The sequence below is a fragment of the Phoca vitulina genome, unplaced genomic scaffold, assembly GCF_004348235.1.
Source record: "Phoca vitulina isolate PV1807 unplaced genomic scaffold, GSC_HSeal_1.0 scaffold36, whole genome shotgun sequence".
NCBI classification, from domain to species: domain Eukaryota; kingdom Metazoa; phylum Chordata; class Mammalia; order Carnivora; family Phocidae; genus Phoca; species Phoca vitulina.
The window spans coordinates 12,444,728-12,466,712 of NW_022589739.1; the positions used below are offsets into that span (position 1 = coordinate 12,444,728).

At 46.4% G+C, this 21,985-nt stretch overlaps 1 protein-coding gene across 9 annotated transcripts in view; it reads right to left on the reverse strand.

Annotated features, from left to right (window-relative positions):
• NUMA1 (nuclear mitotic apparatus protein 1) overlaps positions 1 to 21,985 on the reverse strand; it is a 71,414-nt gene that overhangs the window by 21,186 nt on the left and 28,243 nt on the right. For 3 of the 9 annotated variants that reach the window (XM_032426992.1, XM_032426983.1, XM_032426991.1), the window contains exons 1-5: positions 18,774 to 19,131; positions 12,753 to 12,826; positions 6,883 to 6,968; positions 1,509 to 1,588; positions 306 to 388 (exon numbers count right to left, since the gene is read on the reverse strand). In XM_032426992.1, coding sequence (XP_032282883.1) covers positions 306 to 388; positions 1,509 to 1,588; positions 6,883 to 6,968; positions 12,753 to 12,794 — 291 coding nt within the window. In that variant the 5' untranslated portion in view covers positions 12,795 to 12,826; positions 18,774 to 19,131. Of the gene's footprint in view, positions 1 to 305; positions 389 to 1,508; positions 1,589 to 6,882; positions 6,969 to 12,752; positions 12,827 to 16,721; positions 17,321 to 17,579; positions 17,867 to 17,921; positions 18,141 to 18,405; positions 18,623 to 18,773; positions 19,132 to 21,985 lie in introns of those variants that run through there. The other 6 variants (XM_032426984.1, XM_032426988.1, XM_032426987.1 and 3 more) reach the window with 5 other exon arrangements.

The following is a 21,985-nucleotide window of genomic DNA, read 5'->3' on the forward strand; positions in this document are numbered from 1 at the left end:
CACCCAGAAACAACTGATTGAGGACACCTGATTGTGCAAAAAGCCTGGTGCACACCTGAATTCCTGAACTCATGGAACCTAACTATGAAGCTTAAGCTACCCTCTACAAAGGTAGCACCCAGAAACAAGAGAGAGAATGGAGACCGAGCTAAGAAGACTATGACAGCTGGGTGAGGCCTAATTCCTGCCAGGTCTTCATCGAGGCCCACAGTAGTAAGCACCCACCACTTCCCCCTGGGTTAAAAGAAGGCCCAGCAGGTCCCTCTGGTGCCACCCTCTGACCCCGTCTGGTATTCCATTGGTACCTTGGCCAATTCCAGCTCTGACCCTTCTATCACTTTCTGCACGGACACCAGGCATTCTGGAGAAGAGGGATGTTTTCGGTTTTCTGTAACGACGACAATGTAGAAAACAGGGTGAACTTCCTGGACATCCCTGAGATCATGAGAATACCTCAGAGTATAACAAAATCACTGTCTCTGGTGGGGCCAGGAGATGCAGGGCTCCTTACTCCTATGTCCTCTCTCCCCCAACATACACATTTCCATCTGAAGTTAGTTCTATCCTAGGTCAGTCCAAGGACTACAGGGAAAGTTAAAAAAAAAAAAAAAAAAAAAGCAGGCTAGGAATTCAGAGCAGCTCTGGGGCACGATCTTGCTTGCACTCACCCACCCAACTCATCAACTCTGGCTCAGCACTACAGAAAAGGAGCCCAGAGATTCCAGGTCACTCTAGAGTCTTATTCCAAGTAAGGTCACAGAGGAAGCCTGAAGCTGAGCCAGACTAGGAGGACTAGGGACACCTGGTTCTTATGCTGGTATGCCAATTATCAACCTCTGCTTTATCTAAATCTATTATCTCCTTTCCCATAATTCTCTTGAGTGGGAGATGGCAGACAGCTCCCATGTCACAGATGAGGACTCTGTGGTCCATGACTGCACAAGGGAGGGGACTGACAAGCACTGTGCTAGCTTTTCATCTCTTCCTACTAACCCATCAGCCTTAGGAGAAATTATTATTCTCTCCACTTCATAGACAAGGAACCTATGTCCAGAAAGGTCACACAAGCTATGAGGAGAAGGGCCAAGACCTCAACCTAAATCTGCCTCTGCCTCTGCTCCACATCCATTGCCTAGGCAATTAATTCAAAGTTATCCAGGGGAAATGTTTCTCTTGCAAGGGAAAGAGGGTAACATGGATCCATCCCTCTCCTCCAACTCCCTGCAGGTGGGTGGGGGACAAGAGCCCAAGGTGATGAGTCCCCAAAACTGACCCTCTGGCTCTACCTGGATCTCAGAGACGGGCTGTGGGACTGAGGGACACTCTTCTTCCCTGACTGACATCAGCATCACCAGACCCAGGGAAACAGCTGTACTCATCCCTGTGGTACAGAGTCGGTGGGCTTGAGCCTTTGCTCCTCCAGACACTGAGCTGGTTCCCCTGGACTTCCAAAGTCCCAGAAGTTGAGGAAGCAGCTCTTTCTTAGCTAGATAAAGAAAGGTGCTTACTTTGCAAAAAACTGCACACAAATTCCAGTCTCTCTGGCACCGGCTGCTGCAGGATTTGCTGCCCCTCGTCAGTGCCATGGCTAGAAAAAGAACAAGTATCAGGACCGGAGTAGTTAGCAGTCCTTCCTTCCTTGCTACTCCATTACATTCCACCTTCCCATTCCTTCAGGCTTGATCTGCACTGGATCTGGGAGAGAAGCAGACCAGATGCTGGAGGCAGGGGAGAAGATACCAAAACACTACTTGGTCAGAAGGAACTGTGTGGCAGACGAGAAGTGGGAACTTGAGGCGTGCGGTCCTTCTGAAAAAGATGGCACTCTGCCACCCTAACCGTAATATGAAAAAGCTCTGTGGGAAGAGTGGAGGATGGCAGCATGGAAAAGGGGAAGCTAGGTTCAACAGTCTGTAATGGCTCCACTGGAAAACGTCAGGAAGCCAGGGAAACGCTAGAGTAAGACAGACGATGGAAAGGGAAAAACAGGCCCAAGACTGAAAGAACAGGAGGAAATTCCCAAGGCTCTGAAGTGCCAGGGCAAAGTTCAACAGACTGAAGGCTGAGATGGCTAAAGCCAAGGGACAACACTGTTTTTTTTTTAAAGGTTTTATTTATGTATGAGAGAGAGAGCAGGAGCAAGCGGGGGTGGGGGGGGGGGGGGGGGAGGCACACAGAGAGAGAGAGAATCTCAAGCTGACTCCCTGCTGAGCACAGATGACCCTGAGATCATGACCTGAGTCAAAATCAAGAGTTGGACACTTAACCAACTGAGCCACCCAGGCCCCCGGGGACAGCTCTGATCAGGGGCTGTTGCTGCGCTAGTCTGTTTGAAGGACAAGCCACCTGCTGAGAGAGCAAGGAGGGCAGGGAGGCAGCAGGGGGAGCTCTCACACAGCCCAGGCCCCTGGCCCTGGGTGCTCAGACTAACTGCAGTTTCAATTTCAGGGGTGAATAGCTCCACTTCCAGTCAGAAAGCGGACTTTTCTTGGGCTACTACAGCTGGAGATACTGATTAAAGGGGCCTCTTGTTCCTCAATCTCCAGGTTCTACTGAATCTCCAGGTTTCAGCCAACTTTCTGAAGGGCAGGGCAGGCCCTAGAACCAGAGAACTTGCACCGCCAGACATCCTGCAAAGCATAAGCAGCATCCAAGCCAAGACCATGAATGTCCTGCCCTCCCTCTCTCAGGGGATTACAAAGGTTTCTTCCAAGTGAACCCCCTATTTTCTGGATAGCTGGTTTGTGATTAGGGACTCCTACAGAGCCTTCAGGAGATGCTCATCTCCTCCCAGACTCCTAAAAGAGCCACCTTCCCTACCCACCCACAATCTGGAACACTGTGACTCCTTCACTCAGCACAGAGCAGCAATTTCCTTAAGTGTATTCCATTAGATAAAAATAGAGAGGGTTCTTGCATTAAATGTTTGGGAAATGCTGGGTTAAACCAAACTGAACATTTTCTAAAGAAGAGAATATAACATGCATTATTTCCCAAACCTATCTGACCACAAAACCTCTTTTTTCCTTACTAAGCCCCTGGGATAAGTTGCACGGAACATGCTTTAAAAATGCTAGACCTGGAGCCATCCAGCCCGTCCTTTAAAACTGAGTTCAAGGGGCGCCTGGGTGGCTCAGTCGTTAAGCGTCTGCCTTCAGCTCAGGTCATGACCCCAGGGTCCTGGGATCGAGCCCCGCGTCAGGCTCCCTGCTCAGCGGGAAGCCTACTTCTCCTTCTCCCACTCCCCCTGCTTGTGTTCCCTCTCTCACTGTGTCTCTGTCAAATAAATAAATAAAATCTTTAAAACAAAACAAAACAAAACTGAGTTCAAGGGGCGCCTGGGTGGCTCAGTCAGTTAAGCGTCTGCCTTCAGCTCAGGTCATGATCCCAGGTTCCTGGGTTGGAGCCCCATGGTGGGCTCTCTGCTCAGCGGGAGCCTGCTTCTCCCTCTATCTGCCGCTCCCCCTGCTTGTGCTCTCTCTCACATGCTCTCTCTCTCTCCCTGTCAAATAAATAAATAAAACCTTTAAAAAATAAATAATAAAACCAAGTTCAAGTCTTATCTCTGGCAGGAAGCCATCCAGAACCACTGCCAGTCATGCCTCCTCACTCCTCAGGAATTCCTACAGCACTGACGGATACAAGGGCATCATTTACAATTGACCACACCAACTGCGCGCCTGGAAGCTAGGCTATAGGAGGTACTCGGTACATATGGATTGACTGACAGATGAAGGAGGCTCTGTAATAGGAAGAGCAGAGGTCAACATCAGTAACACAAACGTCAGTGCTTTATGTTTTCTGGCAAAATGACTCCACTAAATTTTGCTATTCAGGCCTCACAGATATCAAAGGGATGGGACAGCCTTTTTGCTTCAGGCTACTCATACACAAAACAGAAAGGGAAATTTGCTAGAGAGGTGGATGCCAATGTATTTTCCCAGAGAGAAGTCTAAGTGGCCAAGGAACAAGCCCTGTTCAATTCCCACAGTTGCTATCTCCACCAGCCCTGCCGTCCTCCACCATCTTCCCCTGAGAACTAGCATCTGATTTAGGTTAGCAACCGTAGCAGCATCGCAATGAAAAAGCCAGAACACATTCACCAAGAACATCTATTTTCCCGAAGGAAGGTGGTCTGCACTGTCCTGGATCAGAGATGGAGATTAGAGTTAACCTGGAATTTCAACAGCCCCTCCCCTAGAACGAACACACACACAGACACACACACACACACACACACACACGCTCACACATTGTGTTGTCTTTCCCTCTCACCTTCCCTCCACCTCCCCTCCTCCTACTCTAAGGCTCAGGCAGTGCATCAGAAGACAACTTGGAAAATGTGCATCTTGAATTTGTAACCCTCCCTATGAAAATTTCCCACCAGGTTATAAACCTACATTGGCTAAACCAAGGACACACATCCTTACCCATGGACATATCTACTGCTCTTGTCATTAAGCCAAGGAAATTTATCTCCTCAAAAGCAAAAGCTCCTTGATCTGTGCTTTTTTTTTTTGGAAAGCAAAGCAAGGTTTATTGAGCGATAGCAAAGTGATAGTACAAAGCTCCTGAAGAGGGAGGGGATCCGAGAGGGTTGCCCTTTTTTTTCAGATTTTATTTTTTTAAGTAACCTCTACACCCAACGTAGAGCTCAAACTCGCAACCCCAAAATCAGTAGTCACATGCTCCACCAACTGAGCCAGCTAGGCGCCCAACCTTGATCTATTCTTATGTCAAAAAAAAAAAAAAAAAAAAAAGCATGCTGCACCCTATTGTATGTTACAACACGAGGGGTATCACACCTGGCTGCCCCTCTTTCAGTGATGTTAAAATTAAGTAGCAGGTTAGATATTGTCAGCCTAATGGTTTTACCAGCCACTGATGTGAACAGTCTAGATTTACTATTTCATTAGGGTTTGAAAAATAATTATTTTCATTAAGAATTGCAAAATGCTGACTTATAAGTGGTGCACAATTCCACCTATGAAGTATCCTTACAAAAAACAAAACAAAACAAAAAAGAGCAATAAAAAAACCCTTAAGTTAAATCAAGCTTGGCTCTCATCACCAGTTTATAGGCAACAAGGGGGACAAGAAGAACAAGCTGAACAGCACTGGGATTATACAATTAATAAAATCCAGAACTTAGGAAATTCTATAAAATTGGAAGAAAAGAAAATGGGATAAGGTATGGGGGTAGAAATGAGTAGGAAACAAGACTGGTGGGAGGAGAGGAGCCCCTGATGAAAGCTCTTCAATACCAAGGCTGAAGATTTTCGATTTCAACCTCCTGGCAACGAAGAGTCACTGAGGTCCACCAGCTGTGGGGCATCACAGTGTAAGCAGGATGGCAGGAAGGAATGCCCTGGAATACACACAGATTAGAGGAGAACGAGGTCACGAGGACCTGGTACCCAGAATGAGGCAGAGGCAGGGATGTGAGAAGTCTTCAAAGGACAAACTGAGAGGATGGTGACTGAGTAGAATCACTGCCAAAGAGAGGGAGGAATTCAAGATGCTGCTGAAAGGTCCTGCCTGGGTAACTGGGAGACAAAATGGTACTATCTATATACCAAAATAAGAAAACAGTAACTTCTTTTCACTAAGGCAGGTGCTGGTTAGAGCCACAGGGACCTTGAAAACATCTTATAAGACACCCCACCACCAACATACATTTCAAAAATTACATTCAGAAGATTAAAAACAAAAACCATTCTGTTCCAGGCTACTCAGCCCCACTAGACTTTGCTGAAGAAGAGTATCAACTACATTTTCGTTCCTTTACTTACTCAACAAACATTAACCAATGTAGTGGGTTAAGCCAGGTGCAGAGGACCCCAAGGGGAATCAGTTCTACCTTCTTTCCCTATGAATGGGTGGCCAGGCAGCTTCACAGATGCTGATTCCATGGCACTGATTCCTACCTGCTGTGTGTGCGACAGAAACACCCTCAACACCTCAGTCTGTCTCTGACCTAGGGGCTCAGAGTCAACAAAAAGGGAGGGTCCTCTCCACTGTCTCCACAATCCTTTATATTATGGCTGACCTCTACTTTTGCCCGCAGCACAAAGAAGTGAAAAGGTCAGTTTTGCCCTCCATAATTCCTGAAAGTTGATGAGAGAGGAAAAAGGATGAACTATATGAGCCTAGAACAATAACTGCAGGTTATAGCTTGACCCATCTTTGCTTGGTTCCAGAGAGGTAAGATCTAAGGGGGAAGCCCCACTCCACTGATCTCCCAGATAACTGTGATGTTCAAAGGAACCATGCTAAAGACAGACATAAAACAAAGCTCACTAGAATCCTGGCTACATGACAACAAGCAGCTTATCAAATGCTAATTGATCTCACAAAGCAAGTTAATGAGGCAGATGAAAACCCCAGAAATGCTGAAATGGTTTAGAAAGGAGCATATCTGTGCTGTGCTAACAGGTTAGAGATAAGATTTCTAGGTGCTGCTTATTTCCCTCCAGTACAAGAACTTCCCCTTTCTTCTTCCTGACCCTATAAGTTGCCAGGAGGGCTTGTGAGAAAAGAACAAGCCCCAAGAAGAGGGTATGGAGGACTCATTGAGACAAGAGGACAGCGAGCTCCAGAGCAGGCTCTTGGAACACTGTGACAGCAATGAGACTTGCAGGCTCTCCTGGGCAAGCGTGAGGAAGCCTTAGGGTGGGACAATAGCGAAACCTCTCCCACAGACAGACTCAGTGACCAGAACAGGAGGCCGGCGTGCCCTTGCCTCTGGCTCCACGCTGGCAGTCCTGCCCATGCCTTCTGCTCACAGCCGTCAGAAGGAAAGGGAGTACATGCCGTCCCCGGCCCAGCACACCAACACACGCTTCACCTGAGAGGCTGGCGAGGGGTGTGGCGCATACTCACATGCTGTCAATGATCTTGATGAAGACGCTGCAGTCCTGGAGCTGCAGCACGGCCTCCACAGGGCTGGCCACATGCAGACTGTTCACCTGCAAAACACAGGGAGGAGCCTGCTGAAACAGAGGAAGTGACGGAAGCGCTGCGGCTCGCTCCTCGCCCCAGAGGCAGACCACCCGCCAGCTCACTGGGAGTGCCCACAGCTGTAGGCCTCAGGCCTTCCGGAGCATTCACTTCAGCCAAGGAGAGCTGCTGTCCCTGCTCGTCCAGTGACAGCCACCTGAATGCTGCCGTCAGAGTCTTTCCTCTGGCTTCAACTAAATGAAAGCTTAAATACTAGGATGTTCCAGCACTAGGGATACACTTTAACTATAACTCGGCATAAAATGGTTCTTTTTTTTTAAGATTTTATTTATTTACTTGACAGAGAGAGCGAGCGAGCACAAGCAGGTAAGAGGGAGAAGCAGGCTCCCCACTGAGCAGGGAGCCTGATGCAGGGCCCAAGCCCAGGAACCCTGGGATTGTGACCTGAGCCGAAGGCAGTCGCTTAACCAACTGAGCCACCCAGGCGTCCCATAAAATGGTTTTCTGGAAGGATACACGAGAAACTGTACCACCACTGCCTCTAGGGACAGGAACTTGATGGCTGAAAGTCAGATGTGGGAAAAAGAAAGGCTTTTTATATTATTGCCCTTTGTGTCTCTTGTATGTTTACACTATAACCCTCTGTAGCTCAAATTATCACACTACAGCCCTTTCTATCTCAAGAATTTTGAACTATCTATTCAAAGCTTACATTAAATACTACATATGCTTTATATACTCCCACACGGATATAAAATTCTATTATTAATGAATTTTAAAAATTCTTTCCAGACATAAAATTTCGGCTGTCACAGGGAGAAATGATGAGGCAATAAGATAATAAGAAAAAAAATGAGGAAGGAAAAGAAGAGCTGGGAACCCTAGGGAAAAACTTGTCAATTCCAATTTAATCGCCTGCTTTTCTTTGCCTTCAGGCTGCCATCCCTCTAACTCAGTCTTTACAACTAGGAAATTCACCAGTAGTCACCTGTAAATGAGTCAGGTACACAGGTTATTCAACAAGCATATACGGTCAACTTCTACAGAAAAACCTCACGAATTCCAAAACCACCAAGTTCAGAAGAAGCCTGGGCTGAACTTCACCTTTGTTACTTCCACAGGAAAAAAAGGGTTTGCTAAATGAATCAATCCCATATGCAAGACTGAGGAAGGAGGGAACTCAAGCTGCTTGACAAGGTATTTGTAAGAACGTCAGCACAGTGGTTACGTGCAATGAGTAGATTCTACTGTTTATAAATGCGCTCTTTAAAAGGTACTGAACTATGGGGCGCCTGGCTGGCTCAGTCAAAAGCACATGCAACTCTTGATCTCAGGGTCGTGAGTTCGAGCCCCACGCTGGGGGTGGGGGGGGTTTTCTTTTTTAGTAATCTAAAAAAAGAAATAAAACATTACTAAAAAGAAATAAATAAAAATATAGAGAGTACTGGGCTGGGAGCTCCCAGATTAAGATTTTGAATCCAACTCCTCCACTAACTTGCCAGGAACCTTTGTTATCAACTTATTTTTCTCTGTGCCTACTTTCTCACTTGCCAAATGGATGGAATCCCTACATTGTTTACTTCAGAGGACCAGTGTGGGTTCAAATGGGATTATGAATGCAAGAACACATTACAAAATAAAAGTGCTAAATGCAAAGCACTATTATGGTTAATAAAATAAAAATAATGAAGCAGATGCAGCAAAACTACTTCTCAGTTTAATTAGCTGACTGCACTAGAGAATCAAGAGTATTAAAAAAAAAAATGACTCAGCCACAGATACTATTTATTCAGTTAAATATATATATATATATTTTAAGATTTTATTTATTTATTTGAGTGAGAGCAGGAGCAGGGGGAGGAGCAGAGGGAGAGAGACAAACCGACTCCCTGCTGGGTGGGGAGCCCCACTCGATCCCGGGACCCTGAAATCATGACCTGAGCTGAAGTGAGAGGCTGAACTGAGTTACCCAGGTGCTCCTATATACTTTTATATTATAAACAACTTCTAGGGGTGCCTGGGTGGCTCAGTCGTTAGGCGTCTGCCTTCGGTTCAGGTCATGGTCCCAGGGTCCTGGGATCGAGCCCCGCATTGGGCTCCCTGCTCCGCGGGAAGCCTGCTTCTCCCTCTCCCACTCCCCCTGCTTGTGTTCCCTCTCTCACTGTCTCTCTCTGTCAAATAAATAAATAAAATCTTTAAAAAAATAAAAATAAAAATACACAACTTCTAGGGATACCTGGGTGGCTCAGTCAGTTAAGTGTCTACCTTCGGTTCAGGTCATGATTCCAGGGTCCTGGGACCCAGTCCCGCATCGGGCTTCTTGCTCAGCGAGGACCCTGCTTCTCCCTCTGCCTGCCGCTCCCCCTGCTTGTGCACGCTTGCTCTCTCTCTGACAAATAAATAAAATCTTAAAAAAAAAAAAATTAAAAAAAAAAAACACTTCTAGATGGATCTAAATGAAAATAGGTTAAAAGTTAAAAAAAAAGTGTAGAACATAAAATGTGACCTCTCACTGAAGCTTTAAATTTATACCATCTTTATATATATGTGTGTGTATAAATATATATACACACACACATATTTATACCACCTTTTTTTTTTTTTTTAAAGATTTTATTTATTTGATAGAGACACAGCGAGAGAGGGAACACGAGCAGGGGGAGTGGGAGAGGGAGAAGCAGGCTTCCCGCTGAGCAGGGAGCCCAATGCGGGGCTCGAGCCCAGGACCCTGGGACCATGACCTGAGCCGGAGGGAGTCGCTTAATGACTGAGCCACCCAGGTGCCCCTTTATACCACCTTTTGAGGGGAAAAGCCTAATCTAATTAGTCAGGAAAGGCCAGTGTAAATTTTTGAGGAAGATTCTGAATATTCCAGGCCAAGATCCTTTTCCACCAGCTGAAAATAGAGTGCCAAGACTTAAGCATCCAAAACGATCTCCTTTTAATACCTATAATCAAAGGAAAACTTTAAGGGCTATGAATGCTTGTTCACTAACAAGACTGAAAGATCACACCAGTTAGCTGATTTAAAGTCACTTAAGGGGCGCCTGGGTGGCTCAGTTGGTTAAGCGACTGCCTTCGGCTCAGGTCATGATCCTGGAGTCCCTGGATCGAGTCCCGCATCGGGCTCCCTGCTCGGCGGGGAGTCTGCTTCTCCCTCTGACCCTCCCCCCTCTCATGTGCTCTCTCTCTCTCTCATTCTCTCTGTCTCAAATAAATAAATAAAATCTTTGAAAAAAAAAATAATAATAAAATAAAGTCACTTAAGGAATCTGGATTCATCTCCTATCAATTAAGTAATAATCCAGCAATAGTTTCTTTCATAGAGATAAAAATGCATTTTCTTCCTGTGCATTATTTTGCTCTCAAATGAGAAATTGTTGGAAAGCTGAGTAAGTGGAGAAACTCTTTCATCTTTAGTCAGGGATTAAAAGATAAGAATAAGGGCCTAGCTCACTGCAGAACCCAAGAGCTGCCTGTAATGTTTTTCAGGGTTGCTTAAGGTTGTCAAATCTTAAGAAGTTCCCTATTTCCACTAACAATTCATTCACTGTAACTGCTGGATAGAGAACAATTTCAAGCTACACTTCAAGTAAAATATAAATTTATTTTTACACTATAAAATAAATTACTGAAACTTTGGGGAAAAAAAACCCCACTCATTCTAGTATTTTAATGCATGCACTTTTAGCATTTTGATGTATTTCTTTCTAGTCTTTTTTCCCTACATCATTTTTCTCTAAACCACAACTATAATTGTCACGTGTATATATTCTATGCCACTCTTCCCACTAACATAACAAGCATTATTTGACACTGCTACAGTATCATAAAATCCACTTTAGCTGCCTAACTTTTGTTTAAATTGAAAATTTCTAAAAAAAAATTCTGTTATCATATATTAATATTTTAATGCATGTTTATTTTGACTTTTGAAAAAAGTATACAAGTACCTGCTATTTAATAAAACTAGCCCTGTATCGGTTCTTCTCTGTAATGGTAGTACTCACCATAGAAACAAGCCTAGGACCTAAATAAATAAATATACTGATCAACTTAAAATAGTGTGGCTAAAGGATCCCCCAATATTCAGTTAATCCACTGAACTGGAGACAAAGCTCACAGCCCCCAAACCCAACCAGGCCCCTCTTACGGATGAGGGGAGGAAAAGGAAGAGACAATGTTTCTAACATAGATCTAAAACACTGAAATTTAATATAAAATATGTAAAACATAAATATAAAAATACCCATTTAAAACTATACAACTAAAATTCATTTATTTCAGAAACTGAACACAAAGAATGCACATTTTGTATATTAAACACATTTCCTGTCTAGAGATCTAACAGTAATTAAAGACAGTGTCTTATTTTTTTTTTAAGATTTTATTTATTTATTTAACAGAGAGAGAGCATGCATAAGCAGGGAGAGTGGCAGGGAGAGGGAGAAGCAGGCTCCCCACTGAGCAAGGAGCCCCATGCGGGACTTGGGACTCAATCCCAGGACTCTGGGATCATGACCCAAGCCAAAAAGAGATGCTTAACTGACAGCCATCCAGGTGCCCCAAACACAGTGTCTTATTAAATCCACCCTACTTAGAAATTAAACATTCTGGGTGCCTGGGTGGCTCAGTTGTTAAGCGTCTGCCTTCGGCTCAGGTCATGATCCCAGAGTCCTGGGATCGAGCCCCGAATCAGGCTCCCTGCTCAGCAGGAAGTCTGCTTCTCCCTCTCCCACCCCCCTGCTTGTGTTCCCTCCTCTCTCGCTGTTTCTCTGTCATATAAATAAAATCTTAAAAAAAAAAAAAAAGAAAGAAATTAAACATTCATTTCCTTTAAAATATTCTATAATTTTTTTTAAGTTGGCTTTTTCATTGGCCCTAATTGATCAGTAGTCAGGTGACTACTAAAATACCCTGTACCACACAGCATGCCCCAGCAATACTTTAAGTATCAAAAATTATTATTTATTCAGATACAGTGCTAGATGTTTTCTACACACATTATGTCCTCATCCTCATCATAACACCATGAGGTATTTTTATTATTTCCATTTTAAAAATAAGGCGCTGAGAGGCTAAGTAACTTGCCCTGGGTCACACACCCCAGGCACAGCAGTGATTCTAAGTCAGGCTGTCTGACTCCATCAGGTTTGTCATCACTACACTCTGTGTCCTCTTCTGCTTCCCTGCAGCTTTATGTTCCCAATGCTTGGTATTACTCTTTCATTTGCCATTGTTCATCTTGGACAGAAGATATATGAAAAGACCTAGCACAAAGATTTAAGTAATCACACAAAGATTTAAGTAATCAAGAAGGCAACAGGAGGACAATGGAAGCAGACAGAAACATGGTAAAGAAAGCGAGGAGAACCTTGCCCTACAATAAAAGGCCTTTCAAGACCAAAGTCCCTGAATGTCAGTGAAGCTCAGGATAAACCCTTCTAGTCAGGAAAATGCACAGGAAGCAAATGAAGATGGGTCTCCGTGCTGCCCTGCAGCCAACTAGGGTTTCCATGACCAAAAGGAAATACAGACCTCTCCTAAGAGGTATATAGAAGCTTAGAAGGGAGTTCTCTGCTAAGCTACACAAGTGGTGTCATGGATCACTGTCAGGAGCAACATCGCCAGAAATAGTAAAAGTTAACAACTAAGGGGAAAGGCAAGGGAAAACTGTATTTCCTTCATCTGGAGATGAGAAGACTTCACATAGTCATGGCTCCTAAAAACTCCTCTTCTGCCTCTGCAAACCTCCTGGAGAATCTCAGACCAAAGAGAGGAAGACTACTCACCCAAGAGAGGAGTGCAGCTGCCCGGGTGGCATGGAGCGTCATCTTGGTGACACCAAACAGTCACCCCAATGCACCTGGAAACCAAGAGAAGAAGAAGAGCAGTTAATTATATCAGATATCCGTGATGAAGGACAAGGAGGGAAGTGGTTCAATATACTGGCTCTGAATACTTAAATCTCTCTTCCCTCAGCATTTAACCCAACAAGGCACATGGGTATTTTTAGAAAGCTCAAAGTACACATTAAAATTACTATAAAACTTATCATAACAGTAAAGAGTCCTGCATTTAATTCAATGTCCACAAACTCTACACACAATCTTTCTGTTCCACAGAAAATGTTAACACTCAAGGCTGTCCTCCAACCCTGTTCTTTGGGACATGGTGCCCTTAAAACATGGAACAAACATGGTTTCTCAGCCAGAGGTGGGTCTGAATGGCGATTCCATATGACCTTGGACAAGCAGCATAACTTCTTTTAGTCTCAGTTTCCTCATCTGCAAAATGGGATTTGCAAACACCTCTCTGGGTTACTGTGAGGCTTCAAGACAAAGCAGGTAACACAAATAGCCTGTGTTAACATAGTGTTAACAGTGCCTGGCACATGGCAGGTATACGCTAAATGATCACTTATCTTAAGCAGAAAGACTGATCTCTGGCTCTTTCTGTAGGTGCCCAAATTCTACCTAACAATAACCAAGTTCTCGAGGGAAACCTCTCCAAATTCTGGATTTTTGTATCTCCCACAGAAATGTCAAAGATACAGTTCAAATGAGGGACTGGATGATGCCAGATTCAATTCTGGCAGAGATCTCATGAGACATTTAATGAAAGATTAGGTACCTATCCTGGTATTCCTACTTCCAATTTCCCTTCCCACTGGGAATTGGCCATCTGCCTGCCAACCTGCCCAAGAAACCACAGACCTGGTAACTAAATATTCCTCAACATCTCCCAGCAGCCCCCACAATTCCTACAAAGCACGGGAGCAATCAGCCCCACCTCCCCCTCCTGTCACAGGTACTCAGTCTGTCACTATTCCATGAAGAACGTGAGTGGTTAAGTCACATCACCTATATCTCTCCCCATATATTAGCATCTCCAACGTGTGGGTCCTATGGACCCAACATTTGTTAAGCACTTTTTTTTTTTTTAAAGATTTTATTTACTTGAGAGAGAGAGAGAGCATGTGCACGAGCAGAGGGAGAGAGAGAAGCAGGCTCCCCCAACTTGGGGCTCGATCCCAGGACCCCAAGATCACAACCTGAGCTGAAGTCAGACACAATGAACTGAGCCAGCCAGGTGCCCCACATTTGCTAAGCACCTTCTGTACACAATGTGTTGGGGATAAGAAAGACACCATTCTTGTCCGTAACGTACTTACTGTCTAGTAGGGGAAAGATATACATAAATCTGATGATTCCACTCCCCATCATTCTTACTCCTTCCTATGTAAGTGTAGTGTGTTTATCAACCAAGCAAAAAAGTCCATACAGATGTTCATTCTGTGCTGGAAGCTACATGGGAAATAGGACACACTGACATGGTTCCTGCCTCTGAGGAGCTTACAGCAGGATGAGGAATGAAATTAAACATACATGAAGCTTTAAATAATAGAAAATAATTAAATGCTAAATGTAACTAAATGCTAATTATAATTAAGTGCTTCCTGACCCCACAAAACCCAACAAGATTCCACCTGTCATACCAACGTCACAGTCTTGGAAATGAGCCAATTCACCTGGGCTTTGGCAAGAGCAAGGGAAGTGGTTAAGGGAGCTGTCAGGAGGGCAGAGAAGCTAAAGGGCCTATGTGTTCCTCAGTCTTGAATGATTTTCACCCAGCATGGCCTACCCATCAGCACTGGATGCTTAGCTCCCTGGGGCCAGGCAAGGATACAGACAGATGGTCTTAACTATTGCACCGCAAAACGACTTTTCTGGTTGGTTGGCAAGCCTAAAGTTAGAGGGACCATGCCTGGCCCTTGAGGTGAAGGCAGCAATAGCCAAATGCTCTACTGGGGCATCTTAAAAAAAAAAAAAAAAAAATAAGGGCGCCTGGGTGGCTCAGATGGTTAAGTGTCTGCCTTCGGCTCAGGTCATGATCCCAGGGTCCTGGGATCGAGTCCCGCATTGGGCTCCCTGCTAGGCGGGGAGCCTGCTTCTCCCTCTGCCTCTGCCTCTCTCTCTCTCTCTCTCTGACTCATGAATAAATAAATAAAAATAAAAAATAAAAAAAAAGTCTATATGTTAATTGAATTTAAATAGATAAAAATTTTTTAAATTAAAAAAAAAAAAAATCTATGCTATTCAGGAACAAGGGAAATGAGGCCCAGATCACCTCTCCCTCATCCCCACTGTTGCCTCTAGACTTGCTATCCTTTTGAAGAGGTCCAAAATTTCAGTCAGAAATTTTATTTATTTGTAACCGGAGGTAGATCTTGCCCCCTCTGAGAGATTCCACAGCTGTGTTGCTAAAAATGACCTGAGGTTTAACCAAACTCTTCCCTTCATCTCAGAGGCAAAACATACAATCCTTATGTCCTCCCCGGGGGAAGCCTTTCTAAAACTAGTTCCACTGCTCAGGAAAACCCGTGTCAAGGCCAAATGCCTTCTTCTATGCTCCCCAGACACAGAAACAGGAGGAATCCAATAATCAACAAACTCCAGAATGACCTTCTCAGTTCAAAGCCCATAAAGAAGCATTTTCCCAGACACAGGACACTGGAGTGGGACCTGCTAGGACAGCCAGCCATTCACTTCTCTGGGTAATGAATGATTGAAGCCAGTGGCACAGCTAGTCCTTGGACTGAGACTACAGCTTTAAGCAGGCCTTGGCTTAGAACCCAAGGGCTCGCAGCCAAAGCACCATCCTCCCCACCCTCCCCCTGAAATCTGAGGCAAGCCCCACCCAGAAGACTGGGTGATGGTCATGGCGATGGAAAAACAGATCCCCACGATTGTAGCTCAGAACCATTTCACAGAAGGATCTGCTGAGATCCACCCCAACTTGATCAGGTACCACCCACCCACATCCCCCAATCAATCAACAAACAAACAAAACCCAGGAATGCAAGCCTTCTCAAGGCACCTTCAGAGTTCCTACCCGCCCGTTTCTTTGAAAAGAAGTGCCCCCAGAATCCCAAACAGAGGCTTCACAGAGCTGATAAGGTGGCCTCTCTTCCCAAAGCTCAAGAAGGAACCAAGACACACACAGAAGCAGCTGCTTTATAAACTAAAGGCCTTGCATCCTCTTTACATTTTCAAAACCGATATACTGTAAATTCCTACATCAGGACCAATTCCCACATTTACAGTAACCCCTCTATGTTTCTAGAGAAGATATATCAGGACAAGGAAAATGACACTCAAGAGACGCACAGCCACCTAGCCCAGACCCTCTCTGGGTCTTAAAGAGTTAAAACCTAGCCATGGTTTTCTACCAGGGCTGAAGCTAATGCAAACCACCTGCTTAGATGCAAGGAACAGGACCAGAGGGTCGGATTGCTAAGCTCTGGGGTCTGTTCTAGAAGTTTCAGTTCTAAGGTTAACCAAGTGATAGGCCAAGGGCGAGAAGGTCTGAGTGGTGGCAGCGCTGCTCTCCTTACCCCACCCCCTAGCCTGGGTGCCAGCTCCTTGTAAGACCATCTCTTAGTCACTTACTGCCTGCCTGAACACCAGCCCTTCCTCAAGATAACACCAAAGTGACCTTTGGTCCCAGAAAGCAACAAAATTGTACTGATCACTCCACTCACGAGCCCCCTGCCTCCACTGAACCATCCTTCTCTTAAGTGATAGCTCCCACTCTCAGAATTTCTGGGCCCAAAGCCCACACAAACTCCCACCTCAAAGCGTCCTTCCCCAAGCCCCGCCCCCTCTCTACCCCATGGTTCCAAAGGCTCAGAGCTCAGAAGGGAAATGTCTGTCCTATCTATAAGACCATGCTCAATGGCAAGGTTTACCACGACTTACCCTGACAGCCTGCCTGCTTGCAGCCATAAAAATTCCATGCTCTGTACACCTAAAAGAGATACTCCCACCATCTAAGCGAACTCCACAACCACAGGGTAAACACCCTGATCTTGAGGGTGTTCCTCCTCCTCTGACTGTGGGAGGGATAGGTCAGGAGGCACTGGCAAACAAGCACCCAGACCTCACCTGGTAGGTTACCTCAGAGGGGCCCAGCAAAGGCCAAGCTATGTCGCCATAGGCTAACTCATCATAAAGAACAAAGTAGGAAATATCTTGCTGGTGCATCTCTAGGCTTGGAGGAGGTAAAAGGCCCAAGGAGCAGCAGCTCCAACAGAAGCCAAGGAGGAAAAAATATAATCCTTTTCAACTCCTGGGGAGTCCTGGATAGGCTGTCTCATCTAAGTCCAAAGGGTTCCTCTGCACTCCTGAAGTCAGGGCAAACCAGCTTGCTGGATGTATTCCCTGGGCCCCCTAAAGGGACTTAGTCTGGACTCAGGCCCCCCCGCCCTTCACACAGACCAACCCTTCTGTGTAGCCTAGAATTTGGCCCAGAGCCCTGGTGAGGAACAGGAGAAGGGCTTCAAGGGAAACCAAGATTTCTCTGGTTTCTTCAAAAGTGGCTTACTGGTATCTGCCTTCCCCCCCACCCCATGCTCTGCAGGGTCCAGATCAGAAAGATGTGGGCAAAAGGGTTGCCTCATGAAGTAGACCTGGGGCCTACAGCCATATACTGCACATACACACCCAAGCACACTCCAGCAGTTCATCAGCACCTGACCGCACTACTATATTCACACACCCTGGTCGCTACCAGCTGACAAAATGAACCCTTTTCGCTCCCCACCACTGCGTACACACCCAGGCCTCACTCAGGAATGGAGAAGCTCTCTTGAGCTGTCTCTACAGCTCAGTGTGCAGGCGCACGCTTTCCCCCCTCTGAACAAAAACACGCTGACATCTAGGCGAGGCGGAAAGAAAGCAACCCTTTGCTCTCAAAGGCGCCAACTCCCGGATGTTGGCAAGCTCTGCTCCCAACGCCTGTTTCTGAGTGTTTACTTGCGCTCCCTCTCCTCTCCCTCCCCTTTAAGGATGGCGCAGGAAAGGGGGGGGGAGACTCCACCGCACCCCCTCGTCCATGTTTGAACAAAAACCCAGAGAAAGAGGGAGGGAGAAAAAGTCTCAGTGCAGGGGGCGCCTTACCAGACTCCTAAAGCCAAACGTATCTACAGGTTTTAATCCGCCATTAGCATTTAAATCTTGAAAGGAGAGGAGAAAGGGGGGGCTAGTGGAAAGTAACCCCACACACAAAAGAAAAGTTGTTGGTTTTCTTCTCAGTCAGCCTGGCAGGAGCGATCTTCCTGGCTGACAGCCAGAAGTACGTCACAGCCAGGAGTCTGCTTTCTTTAAAGGCACAGCAAGCTTCCGTGATCTGGGAGCGCGGCGAAAGCAGGGAACTCTCGGCAAGGGGGGGGAGGGGCGGCAGTCGGGGGCAAGGAGGGAGGGGCGCCCTGGAGAGGAGGGGCCGCGAAGGCTAGGCCCACGAACAAGAGAATAGGACGCATGAGGGGGGGAGGCACGCGGGAGCCAGCAGACAAAAAATCCTGAACCGCAACAGTGGCAAGAGCCGAGGCAAACTGTGGCATAAATACACAAAACACATCTCACAGTGGCCTGCCTGACAAACCTGGTATCACCCGGACACTCCCCCTTCGCTCTCTTAACACAGCAGTGACAGCCTGTCCATCTCTCTGGCCAGCAACGGACTGCCCTGATGATTAGATCAGCCCCTGCCTGGCGGCGCGCGGGGCAGGGAGGAAGAGCCGGGAACAGAGGCTTTGGAGGGTGAGCAGGACACAGGCCCTTTCACGCGGGGCAGCTTCCTGCCGGCTCCAGGGCGGGGCGGCTGTGTCTTTAAGCACACACATGCCGCTCACACACAAAGCGCCGGCCTCCTTTCGCGGGCGCCGCCTGCCCTGGGACAAGGCCACCCCCCCCCCCCCCCCCCCCCCCCCCCGCAAGCCCATTCCCTGAGGGAATCTCTCCAGCCCGTACCTTCTGCGTGGCAAGGCCAGGACGCCGCGCTGGGCCCGCTCCTCCCCCTCGGCCACCCAAACAAGCAGCCCAGGCAGACTGTGGCCTTGGAGCGCAGGCCTGCGCTGTCCTGTCCGGGTGACTGCGCGCTATTGTCGGCTGTGGAATGGCCGCCAAAATCCCAGCTGTGCTGCCAGAACCTAATCCCCTGTTCCGCTGAGCATTTGTGGGGAGGGGCCGAGGGGCCAAGGCACGGGACCTAGTACGGAAGGCACTGGCTGGAGCCCCTGCATAGGCACAGGCACTGGGACCCATGGGCAGAGCCTACAGGCTCTGCCTCTCCCCCATGGCCCAAAAGAAAAGATGTCGGACTCTGAGAAAACAAAACCACAGCGTTTCCACCCACTGAACAGTGACTCTCACAACGACGGGGAGAGAAACCCACCAGTCATCAGGACCGCCCCCCCTCCTCTAGCTTTTACTTAGACCACCAATATTTATTAAGCACCTACTATGTGCAAGGCACTGCTATAGGACATAAAGGGAGTATACAAAGATGAATTAAACCCAGCCTCTACACTTAGCTAGGTTATAATTACATAGGAGATAAGAAATGTGCCTTGAAAACTGTATTTCAAACAGTATGTGATAACTCCCACAAAAGGATATAAAAATTCCAACTAGTTGAAAGTAGGTAAAGACTAAGAAAATCTCGGGAGAAAAAAAAGACTAAGAAAATGAAGTGATATTTGAATGTGGATCTTAAAACATGTAGGTAAAATTTCCCCAGACAGAAATAGAAGAGTGGGGAAGAAGGGAAAGCAGAGAAGACTGTGGAAGTAGTCTGGAACAGACCTTTAAGTTGTGAGGTGAGGTCGGAGTTGGTGAATCTTGAACTCAAATAAAGATCTGAATGTTTATTTTGTTGTTTTTAACACAGAGATGTGGTACAGTGAGAACCGTACTTTCAGAAATTATTCTGGTATATAAAAGAAAGAGACTACCAGCAGGGAGGCAGGTCAGAAGGCTGCCACAACCAAAGGCAGGTAATGAGGACACGAAAAGAGAAAATGAGAGAGAATGGAAAGATGAGGAATGAGACATGATGAAGACAGGGAATGGCTGGAAGCATAGGGAGAAATTGTAAAGGAGAGGAAAATGTGGGGGATGGCTGGGCAGACAGAAAGGCCATATATAGAAGTGGGGAGATGAGACAGATCTCTCTTATTAGAATAAGAGAGAAAACAAGGTATAATAAATAGCAGCTATTGCTTACTGAGTGCATATTATGTGCCACGCACACCCTGTTCTGCTGACCTAATGTGTATTAACTCATTAATCTGAAAAACTCCCTTGGTGAAGCAGGTACTATTACCACTCAACTCTACAGGGGAGGAAACTGAGCCACAGAGATGAAATAATTTGCCCAAGATCACACAGCTAGTGACTGGCCCAACTCTATACCACTTGCTGCTGTGTGACCGTGGCAGGTAACCTCTGGACCTCAGTATCCCTATTTGTAAAACAAAAATAAAGATATCTATTTTACAAGGTTATAATGAGGCTTAATCCCATAACATCTATAAGGTGCCCAACACACTGACTAGCACACAAGGCACAAGGTGGTGCTTAACAAAGGTTAATTCCTATTCTGGGCATTTTGGCACCTAGTCACCAAGGTGTCCAAGCAGAAGCTGGCTGTTTGTCAAGAAAGCTAGTGGGGGTGCTACTCCCCGGAGTGGGAGCTTGGATCCTCAGGATGCTTGCTTTCCTTCCATCAGGCTGCCTCTCTGAATTTTACTTTAAGGTCCAGCTCAAATTTCAACTCCTCAAATATTCCTTAACAGGTATCAGTGGTTATCTAAGGGAGGAGTTAGACTGTGGGGGAGTTTCTATACTATATGTTTCTTTTATATTTGAATTCATTCTAAATAAACATGTATTACATTGGTAATCACAAAAATGTGTCTACATTCTGCATTCAGCATTTGTGCTGCCTTAACTATATAAGCATGGAAGTCTTGTCCTCACATCTAGAATGTAAATGTCAAGGGCATAACCAGTTCCGTCTCTATGATCCCCCACAGTATCTAGCACACTAGGGCTCCTTGAATCTGTTCCATTGAAATACATCTGGATGGCAGGTTTCCAAATTTAACCCTCTGGGCACCAGAGAATGACTGGAGTGAGTGGTGGGAGTCAGACCAAGGCCCACTGCTGCAGAGACCCCCATCACCAGGCTTCTTCTCCCAGGCCCTTAGCTTTCCCACAGTATCACTTGCAGTCTGTGGTTAGCAACTGCTATTGGTAGAAAGTTCTTTATTCAAAGAAGGACCAGGAAAGCCAAGCCAAAGCAAAAACCAAAGCTTTTATAGAAAAGCAAAGTGGCAAACATAATTTAATGACTGGCATAATCAACACTCCAGGAAATGTATGAGGTGAAAATAGGAGGCAGACCTGCTAAAACTGTCCTGGCTACATCTGGCACGGTGTCAGCCCTGAAGCTCCCCAGCACCTGAAAGAGTTGATACTGTGTCTCAAAAGAATACAAGAGATTCCCACCCCCCTCCTCGGCTCTAAACTCCAGGCAACAGCTTCCAGCTGTGCAGCTGCAGAGGAATGAACTCTCCTCTGGAACCTCTCAGCCAAAACTGCCAAGCTTCCGGGCCTGCTCTTCACAGCTGCCCACGAAGCCGAAGCCGGGGCCAGTGGTGGCCAGTTTCTCCAGCCTCCCCTTCCCCCACCACAAGGCCGCCACTCACCTCCAGTGGCAGCATCAGGACTCCCCCAAGCCTCCTCCCGGCCTAGCTAGGCAAAGGACAGGCCACACGGCTCCTGCCTGAATCCACAGCCCCTGCTCTGTGTTCCCAAAAGACCAGGATAGGTAAAACCATTTTTAAAAGAAAGGAGAGGGGCGCCTGGGTGGCTCAGTAGTTAAGCGTCTGCCTTTGGCCCAGGTCATGATCCCAGGGTCCTGGGATCGAGCCCCGCATCGGGCTCCCCCTGCTCCGCGGGAAACCTGCTTCTCCCTCTCCCACTCCCCCTGCTTGTGTTCCCTCTCTCGCTGTGTCTCTCTCTGTCAAATAAATAAAATCTTTAAAAAATAAATAAATAAATAAATAAATAAATAAATAAATAAATAAATAAAAGAAAGGAGAGGGGGCACCTGGGTGGCTCAGTCATTAAGCGTCTGCCTTCAGCTTGGGTCATGATCCCAGGGTCCTGGGATCGAG